General features: G+C 33.3%; 1 protein-coding gene and 1 long non-coding RNA gene across 4 annotated transcripts; one reads left to right on the top strand and one right to left on the bottom strand.

Annotated features, from left to right (window-relative positions):
• Window positions 1–2340: 2340 nt before the first annotated feature.
• Window positions 2341–16478, bottom strand: LOC134278827 (serine incorporator 3-like). 3 transcript variants are annotated; one of them, XM_062761126.1, is made up of 13 exons: window positions 16310–16478; window positions 15769–15933; window positions 15047–15243; window positions 14760–14839; window positions 12253–12390; window positions 11747–11823; window positions 9955–10051; window positions 9761–9847; window positions 9364–9502; window positions 9196–9269; window positions 9004–9024; window positions 4180–4327; window positions 2341–2717 (listed from the first exon to the last, which is right to left on the bottom strand). In XM_062761126.1, the coding sequence occupies exons 1-13, from the start codon at window positions 16328–16330 to the stop codon at window positions 2579–2581; spliced, it is 1383 nt and encodes a 460-aa protein (XP_062617110.1). In that variant the 5' UTR covers window positions 16331–16478; the 3' UTR covers window positions 2341–2578. The 3 variants fall into 3 exon arrangements, with proteins under 3 accessions (XP_062617110.1, XP_062617111.1, XP_062617112.1); XM_062761127.1 differs by lacking the exon at window positions 9004–9024 and adding an exon at window positions 5671–5685; XM_062761128.1 differs by lacking the exon at window positions 9004–9024.
• LOC134278828 (uncharacterized) lies at window positions 6133–7506 on the top strand. Its single transcript, XR_009994531.1, has 4 exons — window positions 6133–6250; window positions 6596–6690; window positions 6971–7019; window positions 7138–7506. It is a non-coding gene; the product is annotated as an uncharacterized LOC134278828 (long non-coding RNA).
• Window positions 16479–16901: the final 423 nt, after the last annotated feature.

The following is a 16901-nucleotide window of genomic DNA, read 5'->3' as shown; positions in this document are numbered from 1 at the left end:
TTAAGTGGTCTAAATCCTGCTGGTTAAACAAAACATTTTCTTTACTAAATATAGCTTCTTCTTCAGGTTCATGGACACTGATAAGAGGGATATCTCCATATTATAAATAACTTTATATCTTCCTTCATGTAGCTGTCCATTTCTATAAAATGAATAACTTTTGGCAAGCAAGTTCTTCTGCAACTCTACAGGTTGTTGGATTGATCCCCAAGAAGTTTACGAACTTCCGAGGGATCAATCTCTTAAACAGTGGTAATACAGAACAACTTGTCAACCAAAAGTTATTCCTTTATAAGTGTCTTGATGAAGATTTATGAAACTTATAGCCAAGATAAAAATATTCATTTTTTGCATTGTAAATTTATATTCCATTTGGGATATTATGTCCCAAATGGGCTATTATATCCCATTTGGCCGATTAGTCCCAACCTGTACAGTTTTCGTATGATTTCAATATGACTTAGCACACAAAAAGACTACACTAAGTTACATAATTCTGTTTATCGGATTTTGGTGAATGGTGTCGCTGTGGTTACTAAAAATAGAAATTTCTGTGAAATACTTTAATAAATATGCTACTCTAAATAGTTTAATTCTGATTATGATATAATGTGGCATGCAAGTAGACTACAGATACATGTACATATTTTTATGCTCCCGTAAATGAAGTTTCGGGGGTATATAGTTTTTGTCGTGTCCATCTGTCTGTCTGTCTCTCTGTTTGTCTGTTTGTCCGCAAAAACTTTAACCTTGCCCATAACTTTTGATTTAGTGGAGCAATGACTTTCAGATTTCACAGGTATATTCCATGTGACAAGACCTTTCTTTGGGTACCACCAAATTTGACCTTGACCTTGGAGTTTGACCCATTTTTACATGAAAAATTTTAACTTTTACTTTGGCCATATCTTTTGAACAGTAGATACCAGGACATTTATACTTCAGATATGTAATCTTTGTTGAAAGACCTTTTATTGGATACCAACAATCTTTACCCTTTGACATTGACCTTGTAAATTTCCGTACTTGTAAAAAAATTTTAACCTTGGCCATAACTTTTGAACAGTAAGGGATAGGGCTTTCATACTTCATATATGTAATCCTTGTGAGAAGACCCTTCATTGGATACCTAGAGCTTTGTCCCGTTGACCTTGACCTTTGAGATTGACCTACTTTAAAAAAGCAAGCCTTGACCATAACTTTTAAAGGGTTAAGGCTAGTGCTTTCATACTTTACATATTTAATCCTTGTGACAATACCTTTCATCTGATAACAAGAATTTTGACCCTTTGACCTTGGAGTTTGACCTTCTTTAAATTTATTCTTGGCCATAACTTCTGAACGGTTAGGGCTTTCATACTCTATATAAGTATTCTATGTGGCAAGACCTTTCGTTTGATACCAATTACATTGACCTATTGACCTTGGAGATTTTTGTACTTATTGAAAAAACGTTAACATTGGCTTACTTTCAAATTTCACAATTGTTTTCCAGTGAGAATACCTTACTTTTGATACCAATTAATTAAATTTGCATTTAAGAAAAGTTTAATCTTTGCTATGCTGCCATACGGGGGCATCAGTGTTTCACAAACACATCTTGTTCTTTATGTTTTTTTTATTTTGATGAATGATGTTGCCATGGTAACTAAAATTGAAATTATTGTAAAATTTTATTAAAAGCTACTCCTACATTGTAGTTTTATTGCAACCTTGGCACAAAAAGAGACTAAATCAAGGATCATTATTCTATTTGTTGCTATTCTAAAGTTTCAATTCCCAACTGCTACTTTTCCTTAATTATACAAGTACAAACCAGTAGAGCTAAAGTCTTGACAGAGACTTCTAGTTTAATGTTAACCTTAGTTTATACAGAATAACTTACTTTAAACTTGAAGGAAAGACTAACAGAAAATATATTTTAAGGCTGATTTTAATGAAGATAAAGTATCACAGATTTATGAACAGAAGCAATTACATGTACAACGTCTAATGACTTATAGTGTTCTTAGGCATTTAAACAAAATAAAGCATCAAAATGAAAAATTCCAATGTAAATAAGACCAAGTTATTATTTGAATAAAATATCAGTGTTAAAAGAATAGGATATGAAAAGAATTCATCTTCATAAACAAACTGTAATGACAGAACTTGTGTACAATAACTAACGATGATGAATCTGTTCTGTTATTAATCAGAAAATGAAACAAAGAAAAATTTTCACGAAGTAAGTATGTTAACATACCCAATAGTGATTTTTACAATGAGTCATTTACATTTTAAACCTTTATATCAAATGTCTTGAGTAATAGATCTACTCATGTACAGGATGCCAAATGCATTAAATCAGATAATTTGGAGTATTTAATATTACATGATAAATTACAAGGCATGAAATTATTTTCCATTTAGACTGTTCTTCCAATAAGAAATTTTTTTTGTAAGTTCATATTTAAACAAACACATATGTGCTGACACTCAACAAAATGTAAACAAGTGACCATCTCTATTTATAGAATGGTTAAAACCATTCTTCTCTATGTCCATAAGATGGGAAACCCCCAATTCTCATGTCCCTTTAACTGAATTCCCTGTTTCTCAGTACCATTGGAGCGATCAGTGTCCAGAGATACAGGACCACACACACCCAGGAGGACACGATCTTCACCCACACTGAGGGCATGTTGGCATTCAGTGTCTTGAAGTCAGAACTTGGGCTGTAAAAGAACATTTGTAGAGACTACATGTACTATCTATTTACAAGAAAATCAGTTTCTTAATACAGTATCCACAACTCCAGGTAAATAATTTCTATTTCATACATATATACAAAATCAAAGGCCTGAAGGGCCTGCGAGTTGACTCGCTCGAGTCAATTGAGCTTTTTCATACATCTGGGCACCATACCTTAATATATTCAGTTTATTTTGCATCTTAAGAGATTGAATATTATATGTTTGATCCATGTTCGGTTCATAAATAAAGTGTATATTGCTTTTCCGTTATATATACTTGTTGGCACTGATGGGCTTCCGTATTATTTTGACTGGATTCTATAATGAATTTTAAGCACATTAGCTGAAGTGGTCAGTGTTATGGAATAATTAGGTTAAAGATTCCCACAGCAAATCTGGATTCTAAAAATAGATTTTCAACAACAACTAACTGCAGCTAATGAGAGCAGCAGGTGTTTGTGTTAGGGAGTATTCTAGGTCAATTATAAATGAACTTCAGATGGGAAGATTAGATCCACCTAACATGCTTGAACATATATTCATACGCAGTAATTGTACATTGTACAGATATTTAATCAAAAATTTCTTTAAAAGCATGAAGGTATAAATAATGTTACAGTATGAAATTTTATACAGTTTTTACCTCTTAAATTTATACAATCACTTAAACCAATGCATTTTTTGCTAGAACTATTATATTTGGCGTATGGATCACCTTGATGAATGCGTGATAAATTTTACAGCTCTGAAACGGCTATGTCAACAGGGAGTAGCTCGCTACGCGAGCCAACTCAAAAAAGCAAAACTATTTAGGCCATGCAAAGTTAATTCCTAGGTTCTCGGGATTTTTTTCAAGAAATATGATGAGGGAGGCATTTTTTTAAAAATTTTTTATTGCCCCAAAACATGATGAGGCAGCTTTTTACATTGTACAAAACCTCAAAAAATGATGAGGGAGGTGATTTGTTGTTTTATTTTATTGATTTAGCAATAAATAGGGTCAATAAGGCACCCTTAGAAAAAATGAGAACCAAGAAATTATTTTTTTATGGCCAAAATCAATACCGGGTATATATTTTTGGCCACACCCGTACCTGTTGGCAAGTCCATTCAACTACCAATATTTGATAGAGAAGACTAATACCGGTATATGAATTTGACTTTACCTGTACCTGTGCATTAGTCCATAGTCAGACATAAAGGTAGCATCACCAATGTTTGTGTCAGAGCATGTGTAGATTGAGACATACATTTGACCCAGTCTGTATCTGTTGGTAAATCCAAGTTGAGACGTACATTGCACTCAGCCTGTCATTAACTGTCAGCCCACCTGATTCAAATGTACATTTTATCCAGCCTGTACTTGTTGGTTGTCCAGACTGAGTCATATGAACTTGGCCTTACCTGTTGATTAGTCCTGACTAATACACAACCTTGACCTTACCTGTACCAGTTGGTGAGGGTCATCATCACGTAGAGTGATGCCAGAGCCAGCATGAAGTGGAAGAAGGAGTAGCTGTAGGCCACGCCCTCTTCTTCATTGTCCCACACATGTTGTTTCCCCTTCTCCTCATCACCAGAGTCAGAGGCACCTGTAAATAAGTACACATGTAAACAGTCATCAGTGTTTTGTTCTGTTCTCCACTTCATTGAAATACATTGTAGCTGACTGAAACTGAAGAGGCACTGCGGGATAGAAGCTTCATTATGAAAGAAGAGCTTAGCTATAACATTAAAGCTGTTTCACATTTTTTTGCTAACTGGAAGTTCTATCATTATCACATCAATATACTTTTACTTTTATAACAAAAGGATTTATGTACTAGTTTTCAGTAAATACCGTAACACACTACCTGAGCAACTGCGTCAAAGACAAAGAAATATCCTATTATAAGTGCAGACAGAAATTTAAAAAAAATTAAGAAAAGATAAATTTAATAGATAAAGACATCACAAAGAATACATGAATCTCTAAAAATTACACACCCCTTCCAATCAGACTTTGATAATTTAAATGTAATGGTTCTATAATTTGAAAAGAAATTTAAATGTACAGTACTGTGGTATTCAAAATCTGAAAAGAAGGGAGTCAATTCAGTAACTTTCTGGTTAAAATATGAGATGTCAAAAAGCATACGCTGCTTAAACACATGCTTAAATTATTCATACTTAAATTTATAAAAGGTATAACAAATATTATAAACTTCAACACTAAAGTAAAGGTATTAAGATCAAAACTCAATATTTCAGTTGCTCTTCACATGAGAATTATTTTATTATTTACATGTAACTATGTGATAAATAAACATTGTGAGAACTGACTGCATTTTATTATCAATGAAAATGGCTTTATATGATTTATAAATTGAGCATATTTATCAAAATTGTCTGTTCTATTTCTTTCTAATTTAATGAAATATTCTTCTTTATCCAGACCACTGTGTGATTATTTCTGACAATATTTTACAGAAATTCCCTGTCCATAAGGGTGTTAAAAACAGGCAGCTGTTGTCGTTTTGTGTTTCTTTATGAGATTCAAAGGTATAAAATCTACTCTACAGGGTTTCAATGAGAAACAAATCTCAATTTCTTGCCCACACTATGAAACAGGAAGACTTCTCAGAATTTCTTAAAATAAATTTAAGGCAAATAAGCACAGATTTTACTGAACATTTACTCTAGGATTTATAAAGTGCTAGCACTTCCATGACCTGAAAGTAGCATTTTAGTTACATATTATATATAACATGTACAAGAAATGCTACAATTAATCAAATTTACTGCTTTCTGTTACAATCAACAGCTGCCTCTTATTTTCAAATAGATTAAAATTCAAGTATAGGAAATACACACATTACTGCTTTGAGAGTAAGTACATGTATACTTAAGTAAAGTAAGGATATGTTCTCAACACTGACCAAACTCTTCTACTCACCCTTATAACTGTCGCCTGTCAATTCCAATACCAATGCAAACAATTATACATGCAATTCCTAATTTATTTACAATTATCTTGTAACAACTCAATATCAAAATTGCATTATTTATTGCATTTATGCATTGTGCATTCCCTAATGTAGATTTTCCAAAGGGTTTGGAAAAGTTTTGGAATTTCATGGAATTCCAATCATTTCTATACCAAACCTGAAAAGTGTGTCTGGAAGTTTATGGAATATTATGGAATTTGAAAAAAAAAATGGATTTAGACATTTTTTGGCTTGGAAAGTAGTGGAATTCTTTGGAAAAAATGATAAAATGAGAAACTTAGCCATTTTATGCACTGGAAAACTGTGGAAAATTACTTAGAATTTTTTTTATCTGTCTACTAATAGTACAATAACATCGGGATCGAAGTCGGGCTCGATGAACAATTAATTTTAAACAACACGCCGAAATTCAAAAATATCAAATGCCATGTTGATTTTGCACAGAAGGAAAGTTGGAAAGAGAGTGTCTAGAACAGGGGAATCATGATTAGCTTGGGATGGAAGAAGATGAAGACATTTTAAGACCCGGTAGGTACAAAATTGTACAGTATTTTATGTGCCCTTGAATGAAGAACGCTTCTGCTGCTGTTCATTAAATAGTCTGGGCACCACACATAATCTGCCCGATGGTGAAATCATTAGTGCACTATTTTAATTTTGTAATAATTATTTAACAACTCTAAACATATCGTTAAGATCTTGGATTTTAACCCGAATTTCTTCGTTTGGGATCGAACTGATGTAAAGAATTTTACCTGTACCTTCCTTTGTTTAAGATAATATTTACAGAGTATGATGTACAATGTGATTAATTATATATTTTTTAATGCATGTTCATGATCATTTTCAGCTTTTATTTTAATTATTTTATAGTTGCTGCATTGTGCCTGAGATCCCCAAAGCGCTGGCGTTTGATAACTTGGTGGACGTAGATGCTTAGCCAATCAGTCACTAGGCTTGTGAATATGGTGAGAACTAGCTCAAATTATCATTCAATTCAAGTAAACTAACTTTGATTTTATTAATCCATGTCTATTAGTATTAGATTAGGAAAAAAAAAATATTGCAACTTTGCCAAGGAAACAAAATTTAAAGGTTTATATTCTTAACACGCTTAAATTCCTTATTCTAATAATTTAAAACAATAAATTCGGACAGGTAATCTAAACATGCTAACTGCACAGGCATGCATAATTATTTTAGATCAAATAGCAATCATCTACTATGAAGTATATATGCATTTTACAGGAATCCGGATGCTCACAAGGAGAAGAGCTGTATGAAAAAAACCAAAAAGGTCAGATTTCTTCATTATTTTCTATTGTTTTGTATAGCTTTAGTTTATTATTTGTCATATACTAGTATTTATATGGATATCAATAATGATGCATCTTAATGGTCATCTTTTCTTTCAGAAATTGTGCAAGGAAAGTTTGAAGTGTCTGTGGGTATTATCAACATCCAACTCTCTGAGCCTTCGTACTGAAAGTGAATCCGTTCCTGACACCAGTTTTCTGTCAACCCTCTAACATGACCATTTACTAATTTCATAGGATATCAGTGAGGAAGTGATTCTCTTGCAAACACGTCAGAAGTTTTGGATCATTAATCGGGATCTTTGGCACGTACATTGGGGAAAATAGCATCTGTTGATTTTATGGGATCTTTGTATCAATATATTTGTGTAGTACATTGTCATATTTTTTGCATTTAATACATGTGTTTGTCACTCTAGTCATTAACTTTGTACCAGTACATAAGCCACTGGCAGTTCATTGTAAATGTATACCCTGTTGAGGTTTCAACGGCCTTTTCAATTCCATGGCCAATGTCATTTAATAAAACTAATTTCTTATTTTAGAAAATGTAGACTGGAGTTTACTAAATACATGTATATCATAACATGATTATCATTAATTTAACCAAGGTGACTGATTCTCCAGTAATCATATTTTTCTCTGGATATTTTTGTAAATAACCTTAAGCTTTGATGTAAAAATACTTTCAGTGAGAATACATTTAAAAAATGTGCTTAGATTGTACACCTGAGTGTATATGCAATATTTGTCTCAAAAAACATTGTAAAAGAAACAATGAATTTTTTATTTTGAAAATATAGAGTTGATCTATGAAAAATTTTGATGTTATTAAGTTTTTTGGTAATTATGTGGCACTAATTATTTCAGTTTTCATTGTACATGTAATTTGAGTTTGGAATCCTGGAATTCCATGGATTTCCATGGAATTCCTTAGATTTACAAATATCCTGGAATTCCACGGATTTCCTCCGCAAATTTCCATTGTGGAATTGTTCCACTCTTTTCCAGGCTAGATTCAAAATTCCAAATCATTCCGAAAAAAGTTCCATCCCAATACTCCGAAGAATTCCTAAGAATTCTGCGGAACAAAAATTCCATGGAATTCCATGGAATATGCCTTGGAATTCCATGGAAGTTGCGGAAAATCTACATTAGGGTTGCTTGTATATGTTTGTTCATTAATACATGTACTGTAAACCAACTTTTATTCGCGTGCAAGAAATATTCGCAAGTTCCATAACCTACTTTTATCCGCAAATATTAATCATCGCGAACCATTAATTTTGACAAGTATTTGTAGAGAATGTTTTCTCGGTCATGAAAATTAATTGTCATGGAATGATTTCAAACTAAAGCATCACAGTTGGTTTACAGTAAACCTGGGAGTGGGAACTGTATAACAAATTACCGGTACACTAGCTCACTATAGGTAAAGTTTCATGTCATGTAAAAACCAAACGAAAACCCTCCAATATCTATTCTATTTCTAAACCTACCCTATATTTTTTAGCAAAAGATAACTTTGAATGTATGTGCTCAGGAAACATATTATATAATACAGTGTACCTGTAATATCCTCAAAGTTTTATATCAGGGTATCGTTATTCTTGCAAGTTAATGTATACATGTCATACAATGCATATTATATTACATGTATTCTTTAAAAGTGGAAAGAAGGTTAAAAGCAAGCAATGATTTGCAGCTGGAAAAATATGTGTGTATTTATTATAGTGTAAAAATGCATTGTCAAATGTAACTGTGAAACACAAGGACAATTACAACATCCATAAGACAAGCATCTTATCTAAGACCTTATAAATGGAATGCATGCAATGCTTGCAATCTCTGAACCAAATATTTACTCAAATTCAAATAATAATTTTGAGAAAGATCTAGTTTAGAATCAAAATGAAAATTTTAGCATGAACATCTTTCTTTTAGCATTACATTATACATTCATACCATCAATAAGTCGAGCATCACCTAAAATTTAGATAAAATATCATTCAAGATATTTAAAATTGTCCCTGTAACCTAAGCAAAAACTTGTGAAGAATGTCATCATTTCTAACTCAATAATTGGATTTAGAGTCTCCTAACATAAAATCAGGAATTTTATTTATGTTCATTTATGAGATTATATTTTTCCCATACCTGAATCAGCCTGTAGAACGGTTCTTTCTGACATCGTTAACTTTCCCACTTGGCTGTTGCTGGAGGTGCGGATGCTGTAAAACATAATCATCCATGAGTTTCACAATCCTGTAAGATAATCAGGGGGGGATATTCCAAAGAAGATAACTTGGAGAATTTTACACTGACCTTGAGTAGAGCACGGCCAGAATCCACAACAACAGACCCAGCAGACTCTGGTAGTCAAAGCTGTTCTTGACGTAGTCCCCACTGTCAGAAGCTGTCAGGGTGCCATTTGTAAAGCTCAGGTTGGGGTTGCAAGTTGTGTCTAAAAAGTTAAAAAATGAAAACTTAACAATAGACAGTTACAAGTAGCTATAAAACAAATCAATGCAAGTTGCATAAAATATTTAGGGCTTGTGTTATATATGGTAGCAATTCAAAAGAAAATAAAGTTTGAAATATGTGCATGTTTACATAAAAAAAAGGAAACATATGATTACATGATTTTAAAAAAAAAAAAACTTTATAATATAGTCCTATGTATGAATGTGTTCTGGGGGAGGTGAAGGGGTAAGACATATACCTGGATTGTTCGACATGGCAGACCAGGTGAGGTACATTATGTACAGAGTAATAATGGAGGACTGCAGCAGGCCAGAACGAGGGTTCACTGAAAAAAATATATACCCACAATATAAAGATGGAATTTTTTCTATTTCCTGATTTTTTATTTGAAGTCATCTCACACGAATAATTTTACAAATAAGGTTTTCTTACCATCTTGGATTTTGGGTAAGATGGCTATGACAGAAATAGCGACAGCCAGGATCAGATTAAAACTGATGAAGAACTTGTGTAAGCCACAGCTCTCAGCCTGTGAAGAAAAAACAAATAACAAGCTGAATTTCTGTGTACATTGAGATGACAGTGATTTTACGGATGTTGATGGCATTTGAACTTGCTCTCTGGTATACCATGTGCTATGCATATCCTTAAAAGTTGGAAGTTTCAAGAGAAAAAAATACCCCCCGCTGGGTTTTTCAGAGAAGGCGCCAATTCAAAAATACTGTATGGATCTAGAGGTGTTCACAATTTACTTACAAATATTTGCAGTGAAATATTATTGCTCATCATGTTTCTTAATGAATGAAACAAAGGTGCAACCAAATGAAACATCAATACTAATACAATTTAATTCCATTGTAACATTTTTTTTTTATTTTTTCATTTTATTTTTTTTATTTCTGCATTAAAAAAATATATTGCAATTATGTGTTATGTCACTCTGCAAACTGATTGTTGAAAAAAAACCATTATACAAAATCAAATTAATCTTGATATGTCAATTTGAAATGCATTTTGAAAATAAAGAGCTGGTCATCCAGTAATGAAGTGCTTTGACAGACAATAAATTACAATTAAGAGAATAAGAGAAGAGAGATCTTTAATTCTTGTGCCTTATTCCCTGGAGATTAGATAACACACACGCTTGATAAGAGATATGCCTTAACAACTTCCAACACCAAACTCATTAATTTATCTTTAACTGGATGCATGTCCAGTCATTATTCCCAAGAGACAAATGAAATTACATTATCTTCTGTGCAATGTAAAAACTGTTTTTAACACTTGATGATGTTTCTTTTTTTTAAGTTTTTATGAGTAGTTTTAAGCTGTAGTATTTTTGAACAGATATTCTAGATTCTATATCTCAAACCTTATACATGAGCCCAAAATGAACAAGTCAATTAAAATAAAAAATAAAACCTGTAAAATGCAAAAAAATTAACAAAAAGAGTTGAAAATTCCAGGTGCACACCTTCATATGGTGAATAATAAGTGTACAAATTTTCAGATTAATCCTTGCAATAGTTTCTGAGAAACGGTCCAGACAAAACCACAAAATAAAAATGAAAAAACACCTGTAAAATTCAAAATAATAATCCAATCAAGATGAAAATATCAGGTGCACAACTTCATATGGTGAATAATATGTGTAAAAATTTTCAGACAAATCCTTCCAATAGTTTCTGAGTAATGGTCCGGACAAAATCTCGTCTACAGACAGACAGACAGACAGACGGACGGACGGACAGAAGGACAGACGGACAGACGGACATGGTGATTCCAATATACCCCCCTAAACTTCATTTGCGGGGGGTATAATAATTCCTCTATGCAAAAAAATAAACCCTTGCACAGAATTGAAGGACTTAATTGACTTCTTGTTACGACAGAGTTTGTGACACAGTTACCAGCTACTGTACTTGAACATTGAAATGCATTATAAAGAAACAGTAATAAATTCCTGATAGGGTAATGCATTTTAAAAATCTGAGAGTTTAGTCAAACAATTATTTTTTTCATAATGTATAAAACAAGTATTTTACCTCAGAACACACTGTATACATGTACCGGTATGTGTAAGTACTATCTGGTTTATTCCCCCTTTTATGTCTTTTTCCTTTCGATCACACAACTCTTTCTCTCTTGCATGTATGTTCATTGTATTAACTATATACATGTACATATGTACAAATATGGGAATACACAGATTAAATATACCTACACTGCCATAGTAGACATAAAACAGGACAACTGCCACAATGGCCAGGGTATAAAACAGAAAGGTGAAGAACAACAAGCCTGTAAAGAAAATAAATAAAGACAAGGCAATATCATCTGTTGGGAAACTTTTAGATAATGATAAATCTTAATGAGTATCAGGTGCAGAACAGTTGTATAATCATTTACAAATTAGTATGAAGTTAAAGTTTATCACTGAGGAAGATAGCAAGATTTCAGTTTCCTAAGGCCAGAACAAATCAATTTGCTGAGGTGAGTTTCTCTGATTTTTCAGCATTACTCAAAAACGGGGACAAAAGATTTATAGAAAAAAAGTTAATGTATTGATCAATCAAAGATTTTTTTGAATTATTATTATTTAATTACATACTTGTCCTTGTGTATTATTACATAAAAATGCAAATTAGGATTTAAAGGCATGCAAACAAAGTTTTGAATTAAATATTTTCTAAAAGTAAGCATCTAAAATATAGCAAGGGTTCAGCTTACCAAAATAATAGCATTTAGCTTCTGTTTCTTCGTATTTCTCCACCCAGCTCTCTGCCCAGCCATGCGCGAAGTCAATCAGGAGAATCAGCTGGATGATGATAAAGAGGAAGGCTCCAATCAAACCAATGTACATCCAGGCTGTAACAACCAATCAGATCATTCCACAGATAAATAGCCTTAAGGGGTTTCAAAACTTTGACATTTCTTTCCTTGCCACTTGCTTTTAATTTTAAGTCATTAAAAACAATACCTTTATATGCTTATTTTTACACAGGAGCATGTGCAAAAACAGTGTGAAATGCTAACAAGAGGCCCATGGACCTTATAGGTCACCTGAGCATTATGAACAACTTTCCAGTGATTGAATTTGATTCATGTTTTAAGCCAGATGCTATGGCATTCACATTTTGAAAGAGGCACCATTGATCATCATAACAATACACTTAGCAGTTGCTTAGTTTGTTTACTTAATACCCATATGCAGGGTAAGGGAACAAAAAATGCATTTCAACTAATCAGTAATATTCAGCAATAATTAGTAGTGCCCCTACCACACATGAACCCCTGACCCTTAGGCCTTGATATTTGATTAATACCAAGGAGCAGATTTCAAACCATTCATTCATTTTCAGTATATAAGTACAGCCCCCCCCCCTTCTATGGTACCCCTGACCCTGGGGCCTTGAAATTCACAATTCTGGAAGATATGGGCCCTTGTCCAGCATAACTGTATAGGTAGTTCATCTGCTTAATACCCTGGAGCATAGAAGAAAATTTTCAGAGATTTAATGTATTTTCACTATATAATCAATAGAGCCCCGCCCTAACACTAGAACTCCTGACCCTGAGGCTATAAAATTTACAATTTTGAAAGAGACATTCTTGCTCATTATAACTATGTACTTACTTAGTTCATTTAATTCGTAGGAGCAGAGAAGATTTTCAAAGAATTCATGTATTTTCACTATATAATCAATAGAGTCCCACCCTAACACCAGAACCCCTGACCCTGGGGCCATAAAATTCATTATTTTGGTAGAGGCACTCTTGCTCATCATAACTATGCACTTAGTTAGTTTATTTAATACCCAGGAGCAGAAAAGATGATTTTCAAAGAATTCATGTATTTTCACTATATAATCAATAGAGCCCCGCCCTAACACCAGAACCCCTGATCCTGGGGCCATAAAATTCAAAATTTTGGTAGAGGCACTCTTGCTCATCATAACTATGCACTTAGTTAGTATATTTAATACCCAGGAGCAGAAAAGATGATTTTCAAAGAATTCATGTATTTTCACTATATAATCAATAGAGCCCCGCCCTAACACCAGAACTCCTGAACCTGGGGCCATAAAATTCACAATTTTGGTAGAGGCACTCTTGCTCATCATAGCTATGTACTTAGTTGGTTTATTCAATACCCAGGAGCAGATAAGAAGATTTTCAAAGAATTCATGTATTTTCACTATATAATCAATAGAGCCCCGCCCTAACACCAGAACCCCTGACCCTGGGGCCATAAAATTCACAATTTTGGTAGAGGCACGCTTGCTCATCATAACTATGCACTTAGTTAGTTTATTTGATATCCAGGAGCAGAGAAGAAGATTTTCAAAAATTCATGTATTTTCACTATATAATCAATAGAGGCCCCCCCCCCACACCAGAACCCCTGACCCTGGGGCCATAAAATTCACAATTTTGGTAGTGGCACTCTTGCTCATCATAACTTTGTGCTTAGTTGGTTTATTTAATACCCAGGAGCAGAAAAGAAGATTTTCAAAGAAATAATGCATTTTCACTACCTACTTATTTAGCCCCGCCTTAGCACTAGAACCCCTGACCCCAGGGCCATGAATTTCACAATTTTGGTAGAGGACTCATTGCTGATTACAATCATGCAAACAGTTTGACTGCTTGATGTCCAGGAGTAAAGAAGAAGATCTTTAAAGATTGCATTAATTTTAGTGGTTTTGGCCCCACCCCTCAGGCCCCAGGGGGGCATGGATCATGAAATTCACAATTTTTGTTCCCCTTCACCCATAGATGCTTTAGGCCAAATTTGGTTGAAATTGATTCAGTGGTTGCAGAGAAGAAGCTGAAAATGTTCAAATGTTAACGCACAACGCACGACGACGAACGAAAACAGATAGCAATAGGTCATCTGACCAGAATGGGTAGTATTAAGTGAAAATAATTCTAGAATTTCTGTCTCAAATTATTCTTCTATACTTATCATTTAATGATATAAACAGGTGTTTTCATTTTCCCCTCAAATATTAGCCAATGTTACCCCTCTGAATCTGTATAAAAGGCATGCCATGCATTTAATGGCAATTCTTTAAAAGAATATGAAGATTTGTATTAACAATACTATATAAGGCAATTCAAGAAGCAGGGAATAAAACACTTCTTAGCATTTTTTAAAAAATAAAATTTGTTGAAACCTTTCAAGAAAAAAAAAACATTTAGATGATGTGCTGTAAGTGTAACTATGTACTTACCAATACCAAATTCTCCTCTAGGAATGAAGAAAGCTCCAACACAGATAGCAATTAGAACGAGAATCTTAATGGCCCAAAAACTGAAATTAAATTTGACCTGTATATCAGCATGTTTATTTTAAAAGAAGTATGAAAAAAAACAACTTCAAGTGTGCATAAAAATGTTATCTACATTGTATATCTCAACTACCACATATCAGTAGATTAATTTAACTGTCCTTACTTTGTCAATAAGATAACAAATATGTACAACACAGAATAAGAACAATACCAGTGTAGATTCTTACCCATTTTGGACGCCAGATCTGGGATCTTTAGATGACTTCACATTGATCATTATGAGGCAGAACAGGACAAAAAAGCCCGCCATGGCGAAGCAGATCCTGTATACGGAGAGGTACCCCACCACATCACTACAGTTCCGACCATCGCTGTCAATCACTGTTACTCCTTGAATCTTGTAATCTTTACAAAGCGCTGGAATCTACAAATATATAGAGGATAACTTTTCTGTTTATTACATCTTTTTTTTATTTCTTTGATTTTTCCTTTGCCTCTGTCTTTTTGTAATACAGTCATGGGCTACATGACGTCATAGTTGAGCGGTTGAGACGTCATAGCTAAGTGAGGTGAAAACATTGAAATCATGGATTTAGCAACATATTTTGGGTAATTGTGGCAGTTTATTCTCTGTCAGAATGGTTTATTTACTTCTATATATCTTATATCAGTCATAGGAAGATATTTTTACAACACTTTCCCTTATAGGAAGGAAAATCGAGGGTTTTACCGCACCTCTGATATTTGTCACACTATGACAGGATCATTTTTATTCAATGTTTCACTGCTAAACATGTAATAATTTATCATACTTTATAAGAATATAAGAATAGAGTACTACATACCCACATTTTAAGTCAACACTGTTACACAGTCAAGGGACCATGAAGAATGATCATTGTGGCAACATAATTCTAAACATGTTTTAATCTGTCGGAAATAAAATTACCTTCTCTAGCTCCGTCTCTAGCCCAGGAATAAGGAAGAGACTGGCAATGACAGTCCCGGCAATCAACAGAAGAGAGTACGCGATCCTGGAGGCTGTGGAATTTTTACAGGATGGACAGGCAGCACAACAAAGACTGCAGGCAGCACTGCCGCAACAACAGGCCAGCTACAATATAGGAAATAAGATCTAACTAAATTCCTTCTATGACACAGGTATTTTCTCTTCTTGAAACTTAGTTCTTATGGAACTTCAGAAAAACTTCATTATTTTGAGTTATGAACAGTTAAATATATCATTTTTTTTATTTTGCATATATTTTGTGCTAATATGAACAAGGTCAAGGGCGCTGTGCTTCATTCGGGAATCTTTGTAGGGTTTTCCCACTTTATTTCAACACTAAAAGGCAAATACATGTGTCAGGTCATATCAGTAATGTATTAATGGAGATAAAATTGCATGATCATGTTACTTTGTTTGACTGTTGATATTATTTATAGAACACCTGTCAAAATCAAAATGAAAGACAAAACACGATACACACCGAGCCGATGATACAACCCATCTTCTTTCACTTCTTTTTTCTCCTTGATACTCCTTTAAAAACTTTCTAAATGGTGTGTTTATAAATATATCAGGTATTTATGATCATATGATAACAAAAGGTGATTAGTCAGAAAATGGTTCCTGTTTTGTTTACGAAATGGCGCATAATAAACTCTAACATTTAGAACCGATATGGAAAGTTGCTACTTTCCCGGAATTTTTTCCAACCGTCCACAATCGCTTGTCAAGTTAAAGCAAGATAAAAATTCACGATTTTCCAACATGCATATAGTTTCACATAAACTTTAAAAATTGTGGATACATTTTCATGTCTTTTAACCTCCAAAAAGGGAACATATTTTTGTTGTTTTGTCTGTTTGTTGAAAAGCACACTCAGATTGATTGATTGATTGATTGAATAAATTAAAAAAAAAATTTTAAAAAATAAATAAATAAATAAATAAATAATTTTTAACATATTGGGTTGATCTTCAATACATGGCATTGGCGTCGGAAGCAAATTGAAAGTGGGGGCTATGTGTAAAAAAAATTTTGTACCTTCAAAAAAACCTGACAAGCAAAATAAAAAA

This window comes from Saccostrea cucullata, unplaced genomic scaffold, assembly GCF_032062105.1.
Source record: "Saccostrea cucullata isolate Sc308-1 unplaced genomic scaffold, CSIRO_AGI_Scuc_v1 ctg6229, whole genome shotgun sequence".
In the NCBI taxonomy this organism is placed as follows: domain Eukaryota; kingdom Metazoa; phylum Mollusca; class Bivalvia; order Ostreida; family Ostreidae; genus Saccostrea; species Saccostrea cuccullata.
The sequence above is the reverse complement of the archived record's forward strand: the minus strand, read 5'-3'. Positions and strand labels throughout refer to the sequence as shown.